The following is a 22,582-nucleotide window of genomic DNA, read 5'->3' as shown; positions in this document are numbered from 1 at the left end:
AAGGAGAGCTGGCAACCTAAGCAAACCATTACCAGGTTCTCCCCACTGTTTTCGTCAAGTTTCTCCTTTGCTCAAAATCTTCAATCTTCCTCCTAGACTGAACCCCAAGTCCTCTACCTGGTTTCTAAGCCCTGCCTAATGGAATTATACACATTCTCCCTGATGAGATCACCACCACTCCTCTCACCTCCTCTCTGGCCCATCAGCATGCCATACTCATTCCTGCTTTTGTCTCCCACCTGGAAACTACTTGTAGAGCCTCCCCGTCCCCAGAAACATCAGGCTACACAATTCCAGGGGCACCATTCACAATGTGCACTTAGCAGCATGGAACATTTCCCCTCTGCTGGTGCAAATCCTATCAGTCACACAGGCCCACCCTGAGTCTCAGCTCTCCTAGGAAGTCCCAAGAATGACCACACTCTCATTCGACCTTCCCACCTCTGGACCTGTCAGTCACTGTCATTTGTGCCCTCTCATTTGGATATTATCTGTCTTGAACAATCACCTAATTATTTTGGGAGTCCCAGTCTGGCTCCCCAAGGGCAGAGACAGCCGTTAGAGGTCTATTAAGGCCCTCACAATGTAGCCCTTTGATAAATATTTGTTACACTGCATTGATCTGAGGGACGCAATCTGAAAGGCAGATTTGATAATAATTACTTAGTACAGAAAATATATGAAGAAAATTCCATCAAATTTCAGGTTAGTAGTTTTCTAATACCAACTCCAGCAAAATTGTTTTTTGTGTGTGTGTGTGTGGTACGTGGGCCTCTCACTGGCTCCAGACGTGCAGGCTCAGCGGCCATGGCTCACGGGCCCAGCCGCCGGACCAAGGCACGAACCCATGTCCCCTGCATCGGCAAGTGGACTCTCAACCACTGCGCTACCAGGGAAGCCCCAAAATTGTTTTTTAAAACTGAAAATACGGCTATGGAAGATAGAGCTGAATTACAGCTAGAATGGAAAAGCTCTAGCTTTATCTCCAGGATACTTGGATGTTTGGGATTTTTTGACTCTTGGTCAGGGGTTGGCAAACTATGGCCTGCAGGTCAAATCTGACCTGTGCCTGTTTTTGAAAATAAAATTTTATCAGAACACAGCCCATGCTTGTTCATTTATGTATTGTCTAAGGTCGCTTTTGTGCTACAATGGTAGCTAAGACAGAAACTGTACAGCCTACAGAGACTAACATATTTAGTATCTGGCCTTTTACAGAAAAAATTTGCTGATCCCTGCTCTTGGAAAAGATAAAGGTAGTGGGATTTGCGATGTGATATTTAAAGTCCAAAACTCCCACGATGACCCCGAAGGTCAGTTTCTTTACTGATAAACTATCAGTGGTCAGCCTGGTTTGACTCCATGGCCAGTGGGGCATAAAGTTCCCACTGAAAACTTCTGCTGTGAGGCCTTCCAAAGCCAAGATTCCTTGCACAGATCTTCTGGTGATTCAGTCTGGAGACAGAGTGTGGTCTCTGTGCAAATAAAAGACCCTAGGGGGTGGGGGATGGGCTCGTGCATAGGATGTCTCTCAGACCCTCAATGCTTGCTTACACTCCCTCTGTGGCCTTGTATCCCTTTGCCTTTAAATGAAAGCCTTATATGGGTATTCTCTGTGGAGTCTGGTAAGTCCTTTCACTATAATCTGAACTTGGGAAATCTTTGCAATGATAGCTCATACTTATTTCAAGATTTCTAGTCTAACTAGAAAAGATAAAGCCCAGCAAAACAGGAAAAAAAAAAAAAAAAGCTCAATATTCACACAAGTCCATCTGGGTACTCAACCCTGATTACATATCAATCACCTGGGGAACTTTAAAAACACAGATGCTGGGCTTCCCTGGTGGCGCAGTGGTTCAGAGTCCACTTGCTGATGCAGGGGACACAGGTTCGTGTCCCGGTCCGGGAAGATCCCACATGCCGCGGAGCAGCTGGGCCCGTGAGCCATGGCCGCTGAGCCTGCGCGTCCAGAGCCTGTGCTCCGCAACGGGAGAGGCCATGACAGTGAGAGGCCTGCGTACTGCAAACAACAACAACAACGAAAAAAAAAAACCACAGATGCTTCTGAGCCCCATCCCAGAGATACTTATTAAATGGTTGACTGTGAAGCCCAGGCACCTCCAGGCCTCTCAGGCGATTCTAATGTGCAGCCAGGATTAAGAATCACTGACATACAAAGCTAGTTCTCACTAAGAAGCTTGAGGGATGAACTGCATGAAATCAACTCCACTCCTTGACACCCCCTCTGCTTGCCCTGGGATGCTGTCTCCCAGTGGCACCTTCATCAGGAAACAGAGTTTTCAGACTGGGTTCAAATCTTTTGTTCTCAAATCAGAATTATTTTTACGAGCTAAGAAACCTGAAATGACAGCTTAAAAAGCAGATTTTGTTTTAGTTCAGTTGAATTTTCCATCTTGGCAATTACCTGCTCAACAATAGATGCCAGGCGCCCCAGTGCCAGGCCACATTCATCCCCTCGGGTCACCACGGCACTTCCGAGTTTCACCACGATTCTCTTGGCATGCTTCAGCTCGCTGCGGTGGGCAAAAGACTTGCCATGCGTACGACTGAGGGGTACCGTGATAAAGGGGATGTTGCTCCAAGAACGAACATGTCTGATGGCTGAAGGCTGGACACGACCTGCAGCCCCCGAACAAAGTCAAATGCAAGAAAAAAAGGATAGAAATACACAATATAATTTCTCATTGAAAATATGCGTGCAAAATAGTAACCAGTTTGGCCGCCAAAAAATAGCTTTAACATTCTTAACTGCATAAAACCAGTATATCAAAAGCCACACCGATCTAGCATGTTTTATTCTAGTGTTGTGTGGAGTTTGTACCCAGTACACAGGTGACAGGTACACTCAAACACTGCTGGTCAAGAATTTAAATGAAACATTTTTCCCTGAAGACGTGTTGGCAAAATATATCAAAAGCCTTAAAAATGTTTACAACTTTGATCCAGCAATTCCGTGTTCAGAAATTTATTCTAAAGAACATATCAGAGATGGAGACAAAGAGATTTATCAGCATGCTATTCATCAGTATTATTTATAACAGGAAAAATGGAAGCAGAGTAAACGTCCAATAAAGGGCCGAAAGATTTAAATACTTTTAGAATTTTTAATAACATAGGAAAATGCTCATATGTTAGTTTCACATACATGTCTAAATGCATAGGAAAAGATAAATAAATAAAAATATTACTATTTTATCTCATGATGGAGTTACGGGTGATTTATTTTTCTTTTTTATTCTTGTTTTGTTTTCCAAATTTATGCAGTAAAAATGCATTGCTTTCACAATCAGAAAAATATGTGTGCTTTTAAAGAAATTACACCGCTATTAAAAAAAAGTGAGTCTGATTAGCTAAGACAATACAGAACAAAGTAACTGGTATTAAGTAATAAAAAATCATAGCTAATCTCCCTACAAATTGCCTGTAACAATCATGAAAGAAACTGGAGCACTTTCTGAAGGGAAAGTAACGTTGGAGTCAGATACTTCTTTGTATCCCTTTAGACATCTGCCCCTAATCAATTCTGTCCTGATTCTTTTTTCTTGTAACACGGAACAAAATTTCTAAGAGGTAAAACAAAAACGAAAACAAAAAACCAAAAGAACCCCCACCAAAACAAAAAACCAAACTTGATTAAAAAGCTGAAAATCTAACAATCACTGCTGAATGTCAGGCACTGAACCTCTTCACCACTGCTGACTGCCTTCCCCCGCAACAAGTTCTCTAGGTATCACTATAGACATTAATAAATATTGGAATGAGTTACTAAAGTAATCATTCCGAGCCACCTTTCAGACTATTTTACTATAACTGTATTACTACAGAGTAACTTCCTTCACTTGAATCAACCGTTATCACCTCCCTTTATATTTACAGACAGATTTCTCAGAATTTCTCTACCCAGTGCCTCTAACGCCTGACCACTCTGACCCATCTAGCTGTAATCAAGCACCCACTGTCTCTCTCTACGCTACAGAAATGGTGGGTAAAGCAGGCAGAATCCTATTCTCACGGACGAGAAGATCCCCGTTCTCCCCCCTCTCTGCCTCCTTCACGCACAAACTTGAGAAAGAACATTTTAAATGAAGTCATAAAGAGGCTTTCCTTCTCTCTTAAATAACTGTTTCTTTAAGTGACAATGTTTCAAGTCTGCTGGAGAAACAAGACAGATGATGCGGGTCTTTTTTAACAACAGGCTTGCAGTCCAGGCCCCAGCAGAGAGCTGCACAGTAAGCCCGTCATCTGGGATAGAACTGGGGCTTGGCACCCCTGCTATGGGCTGCCCTGTTCTGTTCCTGCTGGGGGAGCCCCGGGGACGAAAGCACCGGTGTGTTGTGAGGGCCGTTCCATGGAGAGCTCCCGTTCTCCATCAGGCTCATCAGTATAGGTGCCCTGGCCCCGCCTTCAGGAATATTACCCTAAGCAATGCACACACCTAAGTCTATGCTTAAAAGTTGTACCCATATAATAGTTCTGGCCTCGCTGACCTGGTGGAGGGAGGGGTGGTAGAGGGAGAGACTTACTCCCCTGGAGTTTGGACCTGGGATCATACCCCTCATCATCTTCAGCTCAGAGCTGCACCCAAGTATCACGTGTCTCTTTGACAGCTGTCAGAACTAGGCCTGCTGCCTACTTTTCTCTCCTGTGTACTGCAGGGCATGTCCTGGCCTGGCAAAGTGCTGAGCATGGGTGGGCAGCCTGAGAGGGAACCTCAGGGACATAGGTGGTGGCAAGCAGGTCAGTCCTACCAGGCCAGACTAGCATGAATGAAACTCCTGATCTGCAGTCTGTATCAGCAGAGGAGGGTGGCGTGGCTTGGTGCCAGGCAGTCAAGGGTCATTCTCGCGGCAGGCAACTGGGTCACAGCAGATCAGGGCTGATAAGCTTCAAGAAGAGGCTACATCTATGAACAAGGTGTGTTTTTTTGGCAGCGTGACATATGGGATCTTAGTTCTCCGACCAGGGATCGAACCCACACCCCCTGCGTTGGAAGCACGGAGTCTTAACCACTGGACCACCAGGGAAGTCCCTGAACAAGGTTTTAAGCAAGTAAAAGCTCAGTCATATCCAGTGGGTTCTGCACCAAGGAGAGCTCCATGGGGTCCAGGGCTTTTCTGGGTTTCCTATTCAACAACGCTTTCACCCTCCTAGATTGACCCTATCTTTCTTGAGGGGATTTTTTTATGTGCTGCAGTGTATTATACATTTTAGGGTCCACATGAAGGACTAGAAGGCCTTGATTAGTTAAGAAAAATCCATGGCTTCTGGATGAGTAATCTCTTCCCATCTTCTAAGGAAACTTTAGGCTCTAAATCTCAAAGAAAAGACATCTCCTCCTGTTAAGGATGAGGGGATACCGAGGTATATGTGTATGCAAATGTGTTAGGGGGAGGGGGTTGTCCATATTCCTCAAAAGTGCCATGGGTCACACTGCAAGGGAGGAGAAGCCCTTTAGCTTTTCAGCACCAGAGTCCTAATTCTCAGTAATAAATGAGGCTGTGTTCCAGGCCTGAACAGGAAGGAACCCTGACATGGTTTCTATCTCTCTTCCTGGTCTTCCACTTCCCTCTGTTTGTATTTCTATGCTTTTTCACTTTGCCTTTTTAATTTCTTTTCTGCTCTTCTGCTTATCATGGTCAGTGAACATGGGGTTCCAGAAAAATCTGGATACAAAGAAAAATCTAGGGATAAGATCAGAAAGTGCCTCCTTCTGTGAATGAGTCTAATGAGAATAAACAATAATATCAACAATAAAAATACTGAAGCGAATACTTACTATATACCAGGAACTGTGTTAACTATTCATGTACCTTATACAGAGGCAGAGGATATATGAAAGGACAAGTGTAGGCTCTGGAGTCAGACTCCCTGGGCTGGAATCTCAACTCCTTCACTTACTTGCTGTTATCTCATTGATCTCATAAGGTTGTTGTGGGGAATGAAATGAGTTAATGCATGAACAAGGATTGGCACAAAGTAAACCCTCCATAAATATTAGCTGGTATTATAAAAAAGTGTTAGCTATGGGCTTCCCTGGTAGCGCAGTGGTTAAGAATCCGCCTGCCAATGCAAGGACACGAGTTCAAGCCCTGGTCTGGGAAGATCCCACATGCCACGGAGCAACTAAGCCCATGCGCCACAACTACTGAGCCTGTGTGCCACCACTACTGAAGCCCACGCGCCTAGAGCCCGTGCTATGCAACAAGAGAAGCCACCGCAATGAGAAGCCTGTGCACTGCAATGAAGAGTAGTCCCCACCTGCTGCAACTAGAGAAAGCCCGTGCACAGCAAGGAAGACTCAACACAGCCAATAAATAAGTAAATTTATTTTTTAAAAAAAGGGTTAGCTATGCCTATCATCATCATTATTGTTATCATCATCTTCCTGAATTCTCATGAGTTAAGACTCATGAGTTAGGTATTATTATGAATTAGTTATTATTATTATTAGCTTCATTTTATAAATAAGGAAACTGAGGCTCAGACAAGTTGAGTAACTTACCAACATTACCAGATTGGAAAAATGGCCACAATACTTGAAGCTTCTCCCATTAACAGGTGGAGTCTATTTTCCCACTCCTTGAATAGGGGCTGGCCCTATGACTTGCTTTGACCAATAAAATGTAGCAGAAGCCTAACTCTGTAAATTCTGAGCTTAGGCCTCAAGAGACCTTATCACTGCCACGCTTGCTGTTCTTGGGAAGCATCATGTGAAGAAGCCACAGACAGCTTGCTGGAAGATGAGAGGCCATGTGGAACACAGATGATCTATCATCCCAGCAGATTCTCCCGTGGCCCTCAACAATCAACCCTGAGCCAATGGAGAGCTGACAAGGACACGGAACCACTGTGTAGCTGAGCATGGTCCAAAATGCCGACTCATGGAAATGTGACCGAAATCCATAGCTGTGGTCACTAAGTAAGTAGCAGAGATAGTTTTCAAACACAGGGAGCCTAGTTCCAGACCCTGAACTTTTAAACTTTACACGAATAGGAAACAGATTTTTCCAATGATGATAAGCTTGATTAGCTGATAAGCAAGTCCTCTTGCAGTAAGGTTTTGAGACAGACTGTTGATAACATTTAGGTGTTATCAAGAGATAGGCAACTCAAAACATCATAAACAGCCTTTCAACAAATGGTGCTGGAAGTAGACCTCTAGACGCAAAAAAATGAACCTTGACCTAACCATCACACCTTATACAAATATTAACTCAAAATGGATCATGGAGGGAGTGCTGGCTACCCAGAGAGGGAGGGAGCGGGCAGACCCCAGCTCAGAGCAGCTGTCTGGACACCTTGAGTTTTGGAGTGGGGAGCGCTGGCTACTGTGAACTTGGACCCCATCATGGTAGCCTTTCTCAGGATGCTCTTGCTTTTGTCTGCCCAGCCCTGGAGTACAGTAGCAGCAGAGAATACTTGCTTCTCTGCAATGTTGTGTTGATTCATGGAAATTCTGATAAGAAAACCTGTGAGCCTTGACATTTAGAGCACATCACTTTCTATGGTGTGAACTGTGCCATCACTGTGAGGGGTTAAAAAAATTGGGGGACTGGCACTTCCGGTCAAACCATCGTGTGTAGCAGCATTCTTTATCAAGGGTCTTGGTGCTCTGGCCGGGTGTCAGGCCTGAGCCTCTGAGGTGGGAGAGCCGAGCTCAGGACACTGGACCACCAGAGACCTCCAGGCCCCACGTAATATCAATCGGTGAGAGCTCTCCTAGAGATCTCTGTCTCAACGCTAAGACCCAGCTCCACTCAATGACCAGCAAGCTACAGTGCTGGACACCCCATGCCAGACAACTAGCAAAACAGGAACACAACCCCACCCATTAGCAGAGAGGCTGCCTAAAATCATATTAAGTTCATAGACACACCAAAACACACCACCAGATGCGGTCCTGCACACCAGAACGACAAGATCCAGCCTCATCCACCAGAACACAGGCACCAGTCCCCTCCACCAGGAAGCTTAACAAGCCACTGAACCAACCTCACCTACTGGGGGCAGACACCAAAAACAACGGGAACTATGAACCTGCAGCCTGCAAAAAGGAGACGCCAAACACAGTAAGTTAAGCAAAATGAGAAGACAGAGAAATATGCAGCACATGAAGGAGCAAGGTAAAAACCCACCAGACCAAACAAATGAAGAGGAAGTAGGCAGTCTACCTGAAAAAGAATTCAGAGTAATGACAGTAAAGATGATCCAAAATCTTGGAAATAAAATGGAGAAAATACAAGAAACGCTTAACAAGGACCTAGAAGAACTAAAGAGCAAATAAACAATGAAGAACAACACAGTAAATGAAATTAAAATTCTCTAGAAGGAATCAATACCAGAATAACTGAGGCAGAAGAGAAAGGATAAGTGACCTGGAAGATAAAATAGGGGAAATAACTACTGCAGAGCAGAATAAAGAAAAAAGAATGAAAAGAATTGAGGACAGTCTCAGAGACCTCTGGGACAACATTAAACGTACCAACATTTGAATTACAGGGGTCCCAGAAGAAGAGGAGAAAAATAAAGGGACTGAGAAAATATTTGAAGAGGTTATAGTTGAAAACTTCCCTAATATGAGAAAGGAAATAATCAATCAAGTCCAGGAAGTGCAGAGAGTCCCATAAAGGATAAATCCAAGGAGAAACACACCAAGACACATATTAATCAAACTATCAAAAATTAAATACAAAGAAAAAGTATTAAAAGCAGCAAGGGAAGGCTTCCCTGGTGGCGCAGTGGTTGAGAGTCCGCCTGCCGGTGCAGGGGACATGGGTTTGTGCCCTGGTCCGGGAGGATCCCACATGCCGCGGAGTGGCTGGGCCTGAGCCATGGCCGCTGGGCCTGCGCGTCCAGAGCCTGTGCTCTGCAACGAGAGAGGCCATGGCAGTGGGAGGCCCATGTACCGCAAAAAAAAAAAAAAAAGCAGCAAGGGAAAAGCAACAAATAACATACAAAGGAATCCCCATAAGGTTAACAGCTGAGCTTTCAGCAGAAACTCTGCAAGCCGGAGGGAGTGGCAGCACATATTTGAAGTGATGAAAGGGAAAAACCTACAACCAAGATTACTCTACCCAGCAAGGATCTCATTCAGATTCAACGGAGAATTTAAAACCTTTACAGACAAGCAAAGGCTAAGAGAATTCAGCACCACCAAACCAGCTTTACAACTAATGCTAAAGGAACTTCTCTAGGCAGGAAACACAAGAGAAGGAAAAGACCTACAATAACAAACCCAAAACAATTAAGAAAATGGGAATAGGAACATACATATCAATAATTACATTAAATGTAAATGGTTTAAATGCTCCAACCAAAAGACATAGACTGACTGAATGAATACAAAAACAAGACCCGTATATAAGCTGTCTACAAGAGACTCACTTCAGACCTAGGGACACATACAGACTGAAAGTGAGAGGATGGAAAGAGATATTCCATGCAAATGGAAATCAAAAGAAAGCTAGAGTTGCAATTCTCATATCAGACAAAATAGACTTTAAAATAAAGACTATTAGAAGAGACAAAGAAGGACACTACATAATGATCAAGGATCAATCCAAGAAGAAGATATAACAATTGTAAATAGTTATGCACCCAACATAGGAGCACCTCAATACATAAGGCAAATGCTAACAGCCATAAAAGGGGAAATTGACAGTAACACAATCATAGTAGGGGACTTTAACACCCCACTTTCACCAATGGACAGATCATCCAAAATAAAAATAAATAAGGAAACACAAGTTTTAAATGATACATTAAACAAGATGGACTTAATTGATATTTATAGGACATTCCATCCAAAAACAACAGAATACACATTCTTCTCAAGTGCTCATGGAACATTCTCCAGGATAGATCATATCTTGGGTCACAAATCAAGCCTTGGTAAATTTAAGAAAATTGAAATTGTATCAAGTATCTTTTCCGACCACAACGCTATGAGACTGGATATAAATTACAGGAAAAAATCTGTAAAAAATACAAGCACGTGGAGGCTAAACAATACACTACTTAATAACCAAGAGATCACTGAAGAAGTCAAAGAGGAAATCAAAAAATACCTAGAAAAAAATGACAATGAAAACACGACGACCGAAAACCTATGGGATGCAGCAAAAGCAGTTCTAAGAGAGAAGTTTATAGCAATACGATCCTACCTTAAGAAACAAGAAACATCTCAAATAAACAACCTAACCTTACATCTAAAGCAATTAGAGAAAGAACAAAAAAACCCCAAAGTTAGCAGAAGGAAAGAAATCATAAAGATCAGATCAGAAATAAATGAAAAAGAAATGAAAGAAACGATAGCAAAGATCAACAAAACTAAAAGCTGGTTCTTTGAGAAGATAAACAAAATTGATAAATCATTAGCCAGACTCATCGAGAAAAAAAGGGAGAAGATTCAAATCAATAGAATTAGAAATGAAAAAGGAGAAGTAACAACTGACACTGCAGAAATACAAAGGATCGTGAGAGATTACTACAAGCAACTCTATGCCAATAAAATGGACAACCTGGAAGAAATGGACAAATTCTTAGAAATGCACAAGCTTCAGAGACTGAACCAGGAAGAAATAGAAAATAAGAACAGACCAATCACGAGCACTGAAATTGGTGATTAAAAATCTTCCAACAAACAAAAGCCCAGGACCAGATATCTTCACAGGCGAATTCTATCACACATTTAAAGAAGATCTAACACCTGTCATTCTCAAACTTCCAAAACATAGCAGAGGGAGGAACACTCCCAAACTCATTCTATGAGGCCACCATCACCCTGATACCCAAACCAGACAAAGATGTCACAAAGAAAGAAAACTATAGGCCAGTATCACTGATGAACATAGATGCAAAAATCCTCAACAAAATACTAGCAAACAGAATCCAACAGCACATGGAAAGGTTCATACACCATGATCAAGTGGGGTTTATCCCAGGAATACAAGGATTCTTCAACATACGCAAATCAATCAATGTGATACACCATATTAGCAAATTGAAGGAGAAAAGCCATATGATCATCTCAATCGATGCAGAGAAAGCTTTCAACAAAATTCAGTACCCATTTGTGATAAAAACCCTGCAGAAATGTAAATGGTTTAAATGCTCCAACCAAAAGACATAGACTGACTGAATATTTATAGGACATTCCATCCAAAAACAACAGAATACACATTCTTCTCAAGTGCTCATGGAACATTCTCCAGGATAGATCATATCTTGGGTCACAAATCAAGCCTTGGTAAATTTAAGAAAATTGAAATTGTATCAAGTATCTTTTCCGACCACAACGCTATGAGACTAGATATAAATTACAGGAAAAAATCTGTAAAAAATACAAGCACGTGGAGGCTAAACAATACACTACTTAATAACCAAGAGATCACTGAAGAAGTCAAAGAGGAAATCAAAAAATACCTAGAAAAAAATGACAATGAAAACACGACGACCAAAAACCTATGGGATGCAGCAAAAGCAGTTCTAAGAGAGAAGGCATAGAGGGAATTTTCCTCAACATAATAAAGGCCATATATGACAAACCCACACCAACATTGTCCTTAATGGTGAAAAACTGAAACTATTTTACTAAGATCAGGAACAAGACAAGGTTGCCCACTCTCACCACTATTTTTCAACATAGTTTTGGAAGTTTTAGCCACAGCAATCAGAGATGGAAAAAGAAATACAATGAGTCCAAATCGGAAAAGAAGAAGTAAAACTGTCACTGTGTGCCGATGACATGATACTACACATAGAGAATCCTAGATGCCAGCAGAAAACTACTAGAGCTAATCTATGAATTTTGTAAAGTAGCAGGATACAAAATTAATGCACAGAAATCTCCTGCATTCCTATACACTAATGATGAAAAATCTGAAAGAGAAAATAAGGAAACACTCCCATTTACCATTGCAACAAAAAGAATAAAATACCTAGGAATAAACCTACCTAAGGAGACAAAAGACCTGTATGCAGAAAACTATAAGACACTGATGAAATAAATTAAAGATGATACAAACAGATGGAGAGATATACTATGCTCTTAGACTGGAAGAATCAACATTGTAAAAATGACTATACTAGCCAAAGCAATCTACAGATTCAATACAGTCCCTGTCAAATTACCAATGGCATTTTTCACATAACTAGAACAAAAAATTATACAATTTGTATGTTAACATGAAAGACCACGAACAGCCAAAGCAGCCTTGAGAAAGAAAAACAGAGCTGGAGGAATCAGGCTCCCTGACTTCAGACTATACTACAAAGCTACAGTAATCGAGACAGTATGGTACTGGCCCAAAAACAGACATACAGATCAACGGAACAGGAAAGAAAGCCAAGAGATAAATCCATGCACATATGGTCACCTTATCTTTGACAAAGGAGGCGAGAATATACAATGGAGAAAAGACAGCCTCTTCAATAAATGGTGCTGGGAAAACTGGACAGCTACATGCAAAAGAATGAAATTAGAACCCTCCCTAACACCATACACAAAAATAAATTCAAAATGGATTAAAGACCTAAATGTAAGGCCAGACACTATCAAACTCTTAGAGGAAAACATAGGCAGAAAACTCTATGACATAAATCACAGCAAGATTCTTTTGACCCACCTCCTAGAGAAATGGAAATAAAAACAAAAATAAACAAATGGGACCTAATGAAACTTCAAAGCTTTTGCACAGCAAAGGAAACCATAAACAAGACGAAAAGACAATCCTTATAATGGGAGAAAATATTTGCAAACGAAGCAATTGACAAAGGATTAATCTCCAAAATATACAAGCAGCTCATGCAGCTCAATATCAAAAAAACAGACAACCAAATCCAAAAATGGGCAGAAGACCTAAATGGACATTTCTCCAAAGAAGATATACAGAGTACCAACAAACACATGAAAGGATGCTCAAAATCACTAATCATTAGAGAAATGCAAATCAAAACTACAATGAGGTAGAATGGCCATCATCAAAAAATCTACAAACAATAAATGCTGGAGAGGGTGTGGAGAAAAGGGAACGCTCTTGCACTGTTGGTGGGAATGTAAATTGCTACAGCCACTATGGAGAACAGTATGGAGGTTCCTTAAAAAACTAAAAATAGAACTACCATGTGACCCAGCAATCCCACTACTGGGCATATACTAAGAGAAAACCATAATTCAAAAAGAGTCATGTACCACAATGTTCACTGCAGCACTATTTACAATAGCCAGGACATGGAGCAACCTAAGTGTCCATCGACAGATGAGTGGATACAGAAGATGTGGCACATGTATACAATGGAATATTACTGAGCCATAAAAAGAAACAAAATTGAGTTACTTGTAGTGAGGTGGATGGACCTAGAGTGTGTCATACAGAGTAAAGTAAGTCAGAAACAGAAAAACAAATACCATATGCTAAGGCATATATATGGAATCTAAAAAAAAAAAAAGGTTCTGAAGAACCTAGGGTCAGGACAGGGGCAGGACACAGAGTAGAGAATGGACTTGGGGACATGGGGAGGGGAAGGGTAAGCTGGGATGAAGTGAGCGAGTGGTATTGACATATATACACTACCAAATGTAAAACAGATAGCTAGCGGGAAGCAGCCACACAGCACAGCGAGATCAGCTAGGGGCTTTGTGACCACCTACAGGGGTGGGATAGGGAGGGTGGGAGGGAGGCTCAAGAGGGAGGGGATATGGGGATACATGTATAGCTGATTCATTGTTATACAGCAGCAACTAACGAAACAATGTAAAGCAATTATACTCCACTAAAAATGCTAAAAAAACAAAAGAAAACAAAAATGGATCATGGACTTCAATGCAAAAGTTCAAAACTTTTAGAAAAAGAAACAGGAAATCTTCAGGATCTAAGGCTATACAAAGAGTTCTTAGACTTGACCTCACATATACAATCCATAAAATGAAAAACTGATAAACTGGACCTCATCAAAGTAAAAAAAACTTTCGTCTGTGAAAGACCCTGTTAAGAGACTGAAATGGCAAGCTACAAACTGGGAGAAAATACTTTCTAATCACAAATCCAACCAAGGACTAGTCTGTAGAAGACATTAAAAAACTCTCAAAGTTCAAAAGTAGAAAACCAAACAATCCAATTAAAAATGAGCAAATGACATTTCACTGACGAGGATATGCAGTCAGCAAATAAGCACATGAAAAGATGTCCAACCTCACTGGTCAATAGAGAAAAGGAATTTAAAACCACAGTGAGATATCATTATATATCTATCAAAATGGATAAAATCGAAGAGTGGCAACATCAAATGCTGGTGAGGATGAAGAGAAAGTGGATCACTCATACATTGCTGGTATGAATGTAAAATGGTACAGCCGCTCTGCAAAAACAGTTTGCCATTTCTTATAAAACTAACTACTACATGCAGCTAACATACAACCCAGAAACTGAACTTTTGGACATTTATCCCAGATAACCAAAACTACGTGCACACAAAGTCCTATACACGAATGTTCACAGCAGCCTTATTCGTAACAGACAAAAAATGTTAAACAACCAGTTGTTCTTCAATGGTGAATGGTTACGCTAACTGTGGTACCCCCATACCATTAAATCCTATTCAGCAATAAAAATGAACAGACTGACAGACACAAGAACTTAGATGAATCTCCAGAGATTTATGCTGAGTAAAAAAAGTCACCCCCAAAGGTCACATACTGTATGATTTCATTTATATAACATTTAAAAATTATAAAAATGGAGCACAGATTAGAGGCTGCCAGGGGTTAGGGACAGAAAGGAGAGGACAACTAGAAAAGAGAAACTTGAAGGATCCTGTAGTGATGGAAATCTTATCTTGACTCTATCCACCCTGGTCAATACCCTGGTTGAGATACTGCGATAACTGGGGAAAGGATATAAGGGATCTGGGGAAAGGATATAAGGGATCTCTCTGTATTAATTCTTGCAACTGCAAGTGAATCTATAATTATCTCAAAATTAAACACTTAATTACAAAGAAGGAATGAAGAAAAATAGCATGCAAAAAATCCTGGGGGATTAAATAAAGGTAACACTTTATCTTTAAAATTTTTTTTAAATTTTGAGTTATTTATTTAACATACCAAAAGCTGTACAAAATTAATGTACACAAGTTGATGAGTTTGCAGGTAAGTATACACTCGTGAAACCATCACCATAATCTATGCCACAAACCTATCTATCCCCTCCAAAAATTTCCCTTTATTGGTAAATACAAACACGACGTTTCACCAGTAGGCTGCTTCCTGGCTTACTGCCTTTGTCCAATTCTGCCAAATTTCATTTTTTTTACTTTTTAAAACCTTGTTGAAACACACTTGGACCAAACCTCCCACATAATTATGTTTCCTACGGTACCTACAAGATCTGGAGAGTGTTGTGGATTGGACCCAGGGCAGGAGACGGTGGGTGAAGGACGGGGACCCAGAGCGGCAGACTCGACTCAACATGCTGCAAGGTGGTCACTGACCGAGGTATCTGCAGAATGCATTTTAAAAAATGAAGAATCAAAATACCAGACAATTCATTTTATTTTCGTCCACCTCCCCACACTGAGAGTAAAAACTTGACTCTCCTGCTCCAAACTCCCCTGTATTAGAGGAACTCCCACCTCTTCTACACATAGAAAAGAGAGAAAAAACAAATGGCTCCTTCCCAGGCTCTGACTCTATTCTTCCTTTCTTACAACCATCTTAGTTTTTTCTTTAAAATTAATTAATTAATTAATTATGTTTTGGCTGCGTTGGGTCTTCGTTGCTGCACGCGGGCTTTCTCTGGTTGCGGGAAGCGGGGGCTACTCTTTGTTGCAGTGCGCGGGCTTCTCATTGTGGTGGCTTCTCTTGTTGTGGAGCATGGGCTTCAGTAGTTGCAGCGTGCGGGCTCAGTAGCTGTGGCGCATGGGCTTAGTTGCTCCACGGCATGTGGGATCTTCCTGGACCAGGGCTCGAACCAGTGGCCCCTGCACTGGCAGGCAGATTCTTAATCACTGTGCCACCAGGGAAGTCCCAACCATTTTAGTTTTTATGTAGACAAATTGAAACTAAGGATTATGAATATTTTGAGTGACAAAAAAATCTTTAAGGTATAATGTTTACGTATTGATATTAAATCTTCACCACAATTCCTACACCATTAAGGAGTCTCCAACAGATCAAAAAACAGATTCAACATTCCGTAAGCAGCCATCTCCACCTTCCTGCTAGCACCTCCCGACAGAACTCTGAAAACCACATATTTGAAATGTCAGCTTGATCCTTGCTGACACAAGAAAAGGGAGGAAAGGTGGGAGGCTGCTCTTTTGTCTTTCTTCTTGCCATCCACAGGAATCCAAAGCACACTCTTGAATCCCTGGGAAGGAGTGGCAATGCCTGCAAATGGCTGGCATCTGAAATGACCGTGGGCACATCTCTTGGAGGATGAGTACATACCTAGAAATCTCAGAGCTGAGAACATAGTGGCTGTGGGCATTTTCCCACGGTAGGTCAAGTTTTAGACAAAGATTAGTTTATTTCACAAATAGGTAGGGGGCTTCTTCATCTATCTATCTTCATATATACATATATATACAAATATATACACACACATATATATATAAAAAAACACAGAGAATATGCCATTCATTATTGCAGCTGTTACACTACAGGGACATGGTTGTTTTCACAAGATAAGAAAAACACTGTGTGTTCTTTGCTTGCGGGTCTCCTTTTAACTTCTCTATGTATTGGTAGATATAGTCAACCCTCTTAAACATGTCTCAACGTGCTTAAACATGCCTCAAAAGACTAGCATTTTGCCCCAAAGTGAAGAGAAACAAGGAATGGTTAATGCTCTTCAATTTATACTGCACAAAGGTACAGAAAGAAGAGAGAAGAGACTGGCAGGATGCATCTGTTGTAAAAGATATGGCCTCTAATAGGCAACAGAAAGTGTTAAGTGCTCTCTGTTGACTTCAGTGTTTGTGACAGTATGGAAGGTCCCAAGAGAAAATTATTTGCATAACGCTGAAGCATGATGTGAGCCCATGATCTATGTTTGCTGCTTTTACAAATTCCTTCAGTAATTATTGCTAAACAATTATTTACATATGAATTCTCCAAAATAACCCTAGAAGAGCCAAAAGGGTAAAATAATCAAATAGTGACACTAAAATTCTAATTCTATCTCCTTCACAAACTTTCCCCAGCAACTCTAGCATTAGTTTCTGACTGGTTCATGTGCTACTGCTGATTTTCCCAACTAGATTATAAACTTCCCACTGACAGCATGGTAAACATGGGACACAAGGATTTTGGAGTTGGAGAGATTTAGGTTCAAGCTTTGCACTTGCTAGCTGTGTGCCTTGCTAGCTGTGGGTCTTCCAATCTTTCTAAGTCTCAGTTTCCTCATCTGTAAACTAGGGACAATAACAGTAAGCACCTCATAGAATTATTGTGAGAGAATGCATGGAATGCCTGGGTACAAGAGATGCTCAATAAACATCTGCTCTCCTCTGTCTGTATTTCAGACACTAATGATATCTTACAATGCATTTCTTTATTTCTTTCAGGACCTGTCACAGGCACAAAGAATTCCATATCCTCTGACAGACAGATGTAATCATAAATTATATTTATGGACTGTTTACCTCTCTCTTATCTATGAATAACTGAAAGTTCTGAACGTTTAAGGTAAGTTATCAGGTTGAAGACTGATCTAGAAACCAGGCCTCCCTGCCTGTCTCATGGCCTCTGACTGACCCCTACCTCACTGCAAAGGATAGTTCATCGTGCCAGAATTTATTATGCCCTCAAAAAGTACACGGCTAATTCCAGGGAGCAAAGGTTATGTGTGTCTGTCTAGACTCCATGTCATCAAATGAAAAGTTTCCATGTTTTGATTCAGGACATTTCTCAAGTACCTTTTTACAGGTTCTAAATAGAAAACCCTTATCTTTCTTACTTGAACAGAGAACTGAACTTTAGTCTCAACAAACGTCGCCCAGAAACACAGGCTTGGTATATGGTTCACCACTTTAAGACAAAGACCCAATGATAAAGCTCACCGCCTCTAGAGCAGAGAAAGGTGATGGGGGAGGGGATGGATCTGGGTCCGCCCTGATGTGCCAGAAGGAACTCTTCACAGACCGTATGCCACGCTGCGAAAGGCGGTGGTGAGCGAGCTCTCCGGCTGCGGGGTGGGGCGGAATGGTTTTCAAGAGGGGATCACGAAAGCCCGGGCGGGCTGCGAGGGACTGCACACACACGCCCCTGAGAGTCGCCGCGTGGACAGTCACAAACAGGGTGAAACCCCACCACCCATGCAGGTGCACTGGTAGCTGGCTCCGGACTCCTGGGCGGAGAAGGGGTCCGCTGGGTCGTCAAGCCTCCACATGGATCAGTTCCTGCATCTGGGTGTATCCGAGGGCTGCCACGGAGTTCGGGTGCCCGCAGTCCCCGCTGCGCCTGGGCCTCCGCGCCCGGGCATGTGGCGGTGCAACGCGCTCTGGGCGGCCCAGCCTGCCACCATCCCTCCGCGCTCCCACACTCACTCGCGGGCCCGACCCGCCACCCTGCTGCGGCCGCGCGCCCCGGCAGCCCCCTCGGTCGCCCGCGACCCTGCGCACACACCTTCCCTCGCCCAAGCCCGGGCGGCGCCTCAGCCCCCGCGGAGGCACCGGCGCCACCTCATCCCCGCCACTGTCCCCGCCATCCTCGCCGCCCTCCCGTACCTTCCTGAACGCAGCCGCCCAGCCCCGGTGCCCGGCCCGTACTACACGCAAACGGATTCTGGAGCCGGCTTACACTCCCTTTTCTTCCGTCCACGTCCCTCAAGGATGACGTTACGTCCACAGCGTTGGAGTAAACCCAGGCCGCGCGGTCTCCGCTGTTGACGCGACGCAAGGGGCCGGCCCGGAGTTGCGCCGCGGCAATGGCGTAGGCGCCTTCTGAGAATCGGGCCCGCGCTCCACGTGGCGAGCCCAGCCCGCTGAGGCCAGGCGGACGACTGCGGGGGCGGGGGCGACGGGGCGGGGCTGGAGCGCTCTTGGTGAATGTCCATGTCCCAGGAGCAGACGGGAACTGGGCTGAAGAGGGTCGCCCATCGGGCCTTACAGGGAGGCAGAAAAGATGCCTGGATCCCTCAGCTGCTGGTCGATCCCATACGGTGTGTTTGTCACTGTTGATCATCATATCCCAGGCACACCTCAGAAATATCAATCGGTTGGATCAATGTACACAATTTGAGGATCCCACAATCCAGGCAAACTTCTGCTGCCTCAATGGAAATATGTTGGCACTGTGATAAAATGATTTGCCCCCTAGTCGCCTGGAGATTTCCCCAAGTGTCCCAGCCCAACTCTCGTTCAGCAAGGGCATTGGTGAGACTACTGTAGTTTAAAATAGTTGTATTTAATCCCTGGCAATTGACACCATTCCAAAGGTGAATGCGGATCTACCCTTTAAATTAGAGCTCAGACTCTCTCCCTCTGTTATACTTGCTGTGTTTTCCTCAAAGGGCACATTCCTGCATAGGCACAGAGGTACTGCTGGGCACGCTGGGCACGCGGGGGGTTGGGGAGGGCAGAGCACTTGGGTGGAGGTCGGTGACGAGGAAGGCATCTTGCCCCTTGCGTAGTTGTCCCTGAGAACATTGCTGAGCCTATTTATTCATTCCCTCGCTCTTAAAACGTTGGCTACTTCATGTAGCAGGCATTCCCTAGGTTTGGAGGAAGACATCATCATCTCTCTAGATCAGTCCATAGCCTTATGAGAAGGCAGACAGGTGAGCAAAAGATTACAGCACTGTGTGATTAATATTAGAGGAGGGGGTGCCCAGGGGCACAACAGGCAAGGCTTTGAAAAGAGCAGATATTCGAATTGTGCTTTTTTTTTTTTCTGCTGTACACGGGCCTCTCACTGTTGTGGCCTCTCCCATTGCGGAGCGCAGGCTCAGCGGCCATGGCCCACGGGCCCAGCCGCTCCGCGGCATGTGGGATCTTCCTAGACCGGGGCACGAACCCGTGTCCCCTGCATTGGCAGGCGGACTCTCGACCACCGCGCCACCAGGGAAGCCCTCGAATTGTGCTTTGAAGGACAAGAAGTAGTTCATGTATAAGAGGGGAGCAGGATCACAGGAGGAAGAGGGAATGGAATATGCAGAGGCAGGAGACACCCTATGAGGAGAGGCTGCATGATAGGTGGGGTGTTGGGTGGGGTAGGGGCATCTTGCAAAATTTCTGTGCCATGCTAAAGGTTTCAAGTTTTATCATCCTCAAAGTTAGAGAACCATGACTTTTAAAGTACTGGAGTGGCATGATCAGATTTGTGTGTCTGAAATCAGTAGAGAGGGGTATAAGCTGGGAGCTTGGTTAGCCTATCGCAAAGGCCCAAGTAAAGAAATGATGACTGGGGAAAAGGCTCCAGTAGGGGGCAGGGAGCATAAAGGAGGGAGAGGTGACCTCGCTAAATACTTGAAAGGGGGAGCGTGAGAGACAAGGAGGGGTAGTTGCAAATCTGGTGGTGCTGCAACACAGTGTTAGGAAATAGATGCGGGGAGCAATTCTTTTGGGTGACGAATGAGAACACCGAACATGTGTTAAGTTTTGAGCACTTTGGATTTAAACTAGGGTAGGGGATACAAAAGAAATAAAACTGCCCTCCAGTAGTTTCATTGGGTACTTGAGCTTTTAAGATTCTCACCATGAACTTAGAACAAAATAGGTAACTGTGGGTATAGCTAAAATCATTAGGGACAGAGGCTTTCTCCACTCAGGAAGTGCTGTTCTGTTCTTAATGTGTCCATAACCCACACATCACCTTATGTTAATTGTTTGTCTGCCTTCCCTGCTAGAATATAAGCTCCCAAGAGCAGGGAAGTATATTCCTGGCACATAATAGCCAATAAATATTTGATAAATGAATGGACTTAATTTCCTTGGGCTTAGTTTTCTCAAATAATTTCCTTGGGCTTAGTTTTCTCAAATAAGCAATGTGTTAATAATAATGCCCTTGTCTATCTTCTATACTTGCCTATATTCTATATACTATATTCTACATAAATTAGCCTATAGCATTGTTAAGATCAAATATGGGGCTTCCCTGGTGGCGCAGTGGTTGAGAGTCCGCCTGCCGATGCGGGGACGTGGGTTCGTGCCCCGGTCCGGGAGGATCCCACGTGCAGCGGAGGGGCTGGGCCTGTGAGCCATGGCCGCTGAGCCTGCGCGTCCGGAGCCTGTGCTCCGCGGCGGGAGAGGCCACAGCAGTGAGAGGCCCGCGTGCCGCAAACAAAACAAAACAAAACAAAACAAAAAGATCAAATATGAAAATCCTTTAACATTGTCCAAATATTTTCTATTTATTTTCATTACTGTCTTACTATTAATATTCTACTTCACCAATAAAGAGAAAGGAGTGGGATATGTGACTGTGGGTTGGGAAAAATCAAATACCAGAATTATAATCTAGTTTGCCTTTCCATAGAAATGAAGGAAATAGAAAATAAAACAAACTAGTGAATATAGCCAAAAAAAAATGAAGAAAGAAAGAAAAAAGAAATCAAGGAAATAATACAGCCATGGTATCTTTCCTTCATGTAACTTAAAAAAAAAAAAGTGATTCTATTTGGATTGGAGGGATTTAACTTTTGTCTCAGCAAGTGGAAATAGGGCTGGACATGACCAGAAAGTCACAAAGGAAGTGGACTATTTAGAACTTGACTATAAGAATGCAGGATTGAAGACTGCATCTTTACCTGCCATAGAGTACTAGGTTAAAGTTATCTTAGGGGACTTCCCTGGTGGTCCAGTGGTAAAGAATCTGCCTTACAATGCAGGGGACACAGGTTGCATCCCTGGTCAGGGAACTAAGATCCCACGGGCTGCGGGGTAACAGCCCGCATGCCACAACTACTGAGCTCGTGCGCCTCAACTAGAAAGCCTGCGTGCCACAAACTACAGAGCCCATGAGCTCTGGAACCCACGCGCCACAACTACAGAGCACACACGCTCTGGAGCCTGCACGCCACAACCAGAGAGAAGCCCGCATGCTGCAACGAAGAGCCCGCACGCTGCAATGAAAGATCCCGCGTGCCACAACTAAGACCTGATGCAGACAAAAATAAAATAAATAATAAATAAATCTTTTAAAATATAAAGTTATCTTAGTCTCAGGTTCTTTAATTGTTAGTAACAGAAACTTATTCACACAAAACAATTTACTAGAAAGAGTAAAATGTAAAGAAGAGCAGAAGGTAAAATTGGATGTCATAAGAGGTGGGTACAAGGAACTGGAAGTTGGGAACCAATATTCTCCTCCATTTCTGGGCTTCCTATTTACACTTCTGTCTGCAATCTGCTTCTTTTTTCTCCGTTTAAGATACACTCTTCATTAGTGAACATCTGGTGGAAAATGTCTTCCTCAGCCCTAAAATATCTTTAGTGCCTCCTCCCCACTGACTTTTAGACTTCATCCTAGTTTCATATTCCTAGAGAAAAAATCTTACTGGCCTAACTTGGTCCAGGACTCCATTTTTGGTCTAGTCAGCTGTGGCAGGGAGAGGAGGGGTCA

General features: G+C 43.2%; 1 protein-coding gene across 3 annotated transcripts in view; it reads right to left on the bottom strand.

Moving 5' to 3' along the window:
- ALDH18A1 (aldehyde dehydrogenase 18 family member A1) overlaps positions 1 to 15,517 on the bottom strand; it is a 44,169-nt gene extending 28,652 nt beyond the window's left edge. The window contains exons 1-2 of one of the 3 annotated variants that reach the window (XM_065893799.1): positions 15,403 to 15,517; positions 2,426 to 2,640 (exon numbers count right to left, since the gene is read on the bottom strand). In XM_065893799.1, coding sequence (XP_065749871.1) covers positions 2,426 to 2,640; positions 15,403 to 15,490 — 303 coding nt within the window. In that variant the 5' untranslated portion in view covers positions 15,491 to 15,517. Of the gene's footprint in view, positions 1 to 2,425; positions 2,641 to 15,402 lie in introns of those variants that run through there. The other 2 variants (XM_065893800.1, XM_065893801.1) reach the window with 2 other exon arrangements.
- Between the last annotated feature and the right edge of the window lie 7,065 nt (positions 15,518 to 22,582).

Source organism: Phocoena phocoena, chromosome 16, assembly GCF_963924675.1.
Source record: "Phocoena phocoena chromosome 16, mPhoPho1.1, whole genome shotgun sequence".
NCBI lineage: Eukaryota > Metazoa > Chordata > Mammalia > Artiodactyla > Phocoenidae > Phocoena > Phocoena phocoena.
The sequence above is the reverse complement of the archived record's forward strand: the minus strand, read 5'-3'. Positions and strand labels throughout refer to the sequence as shown.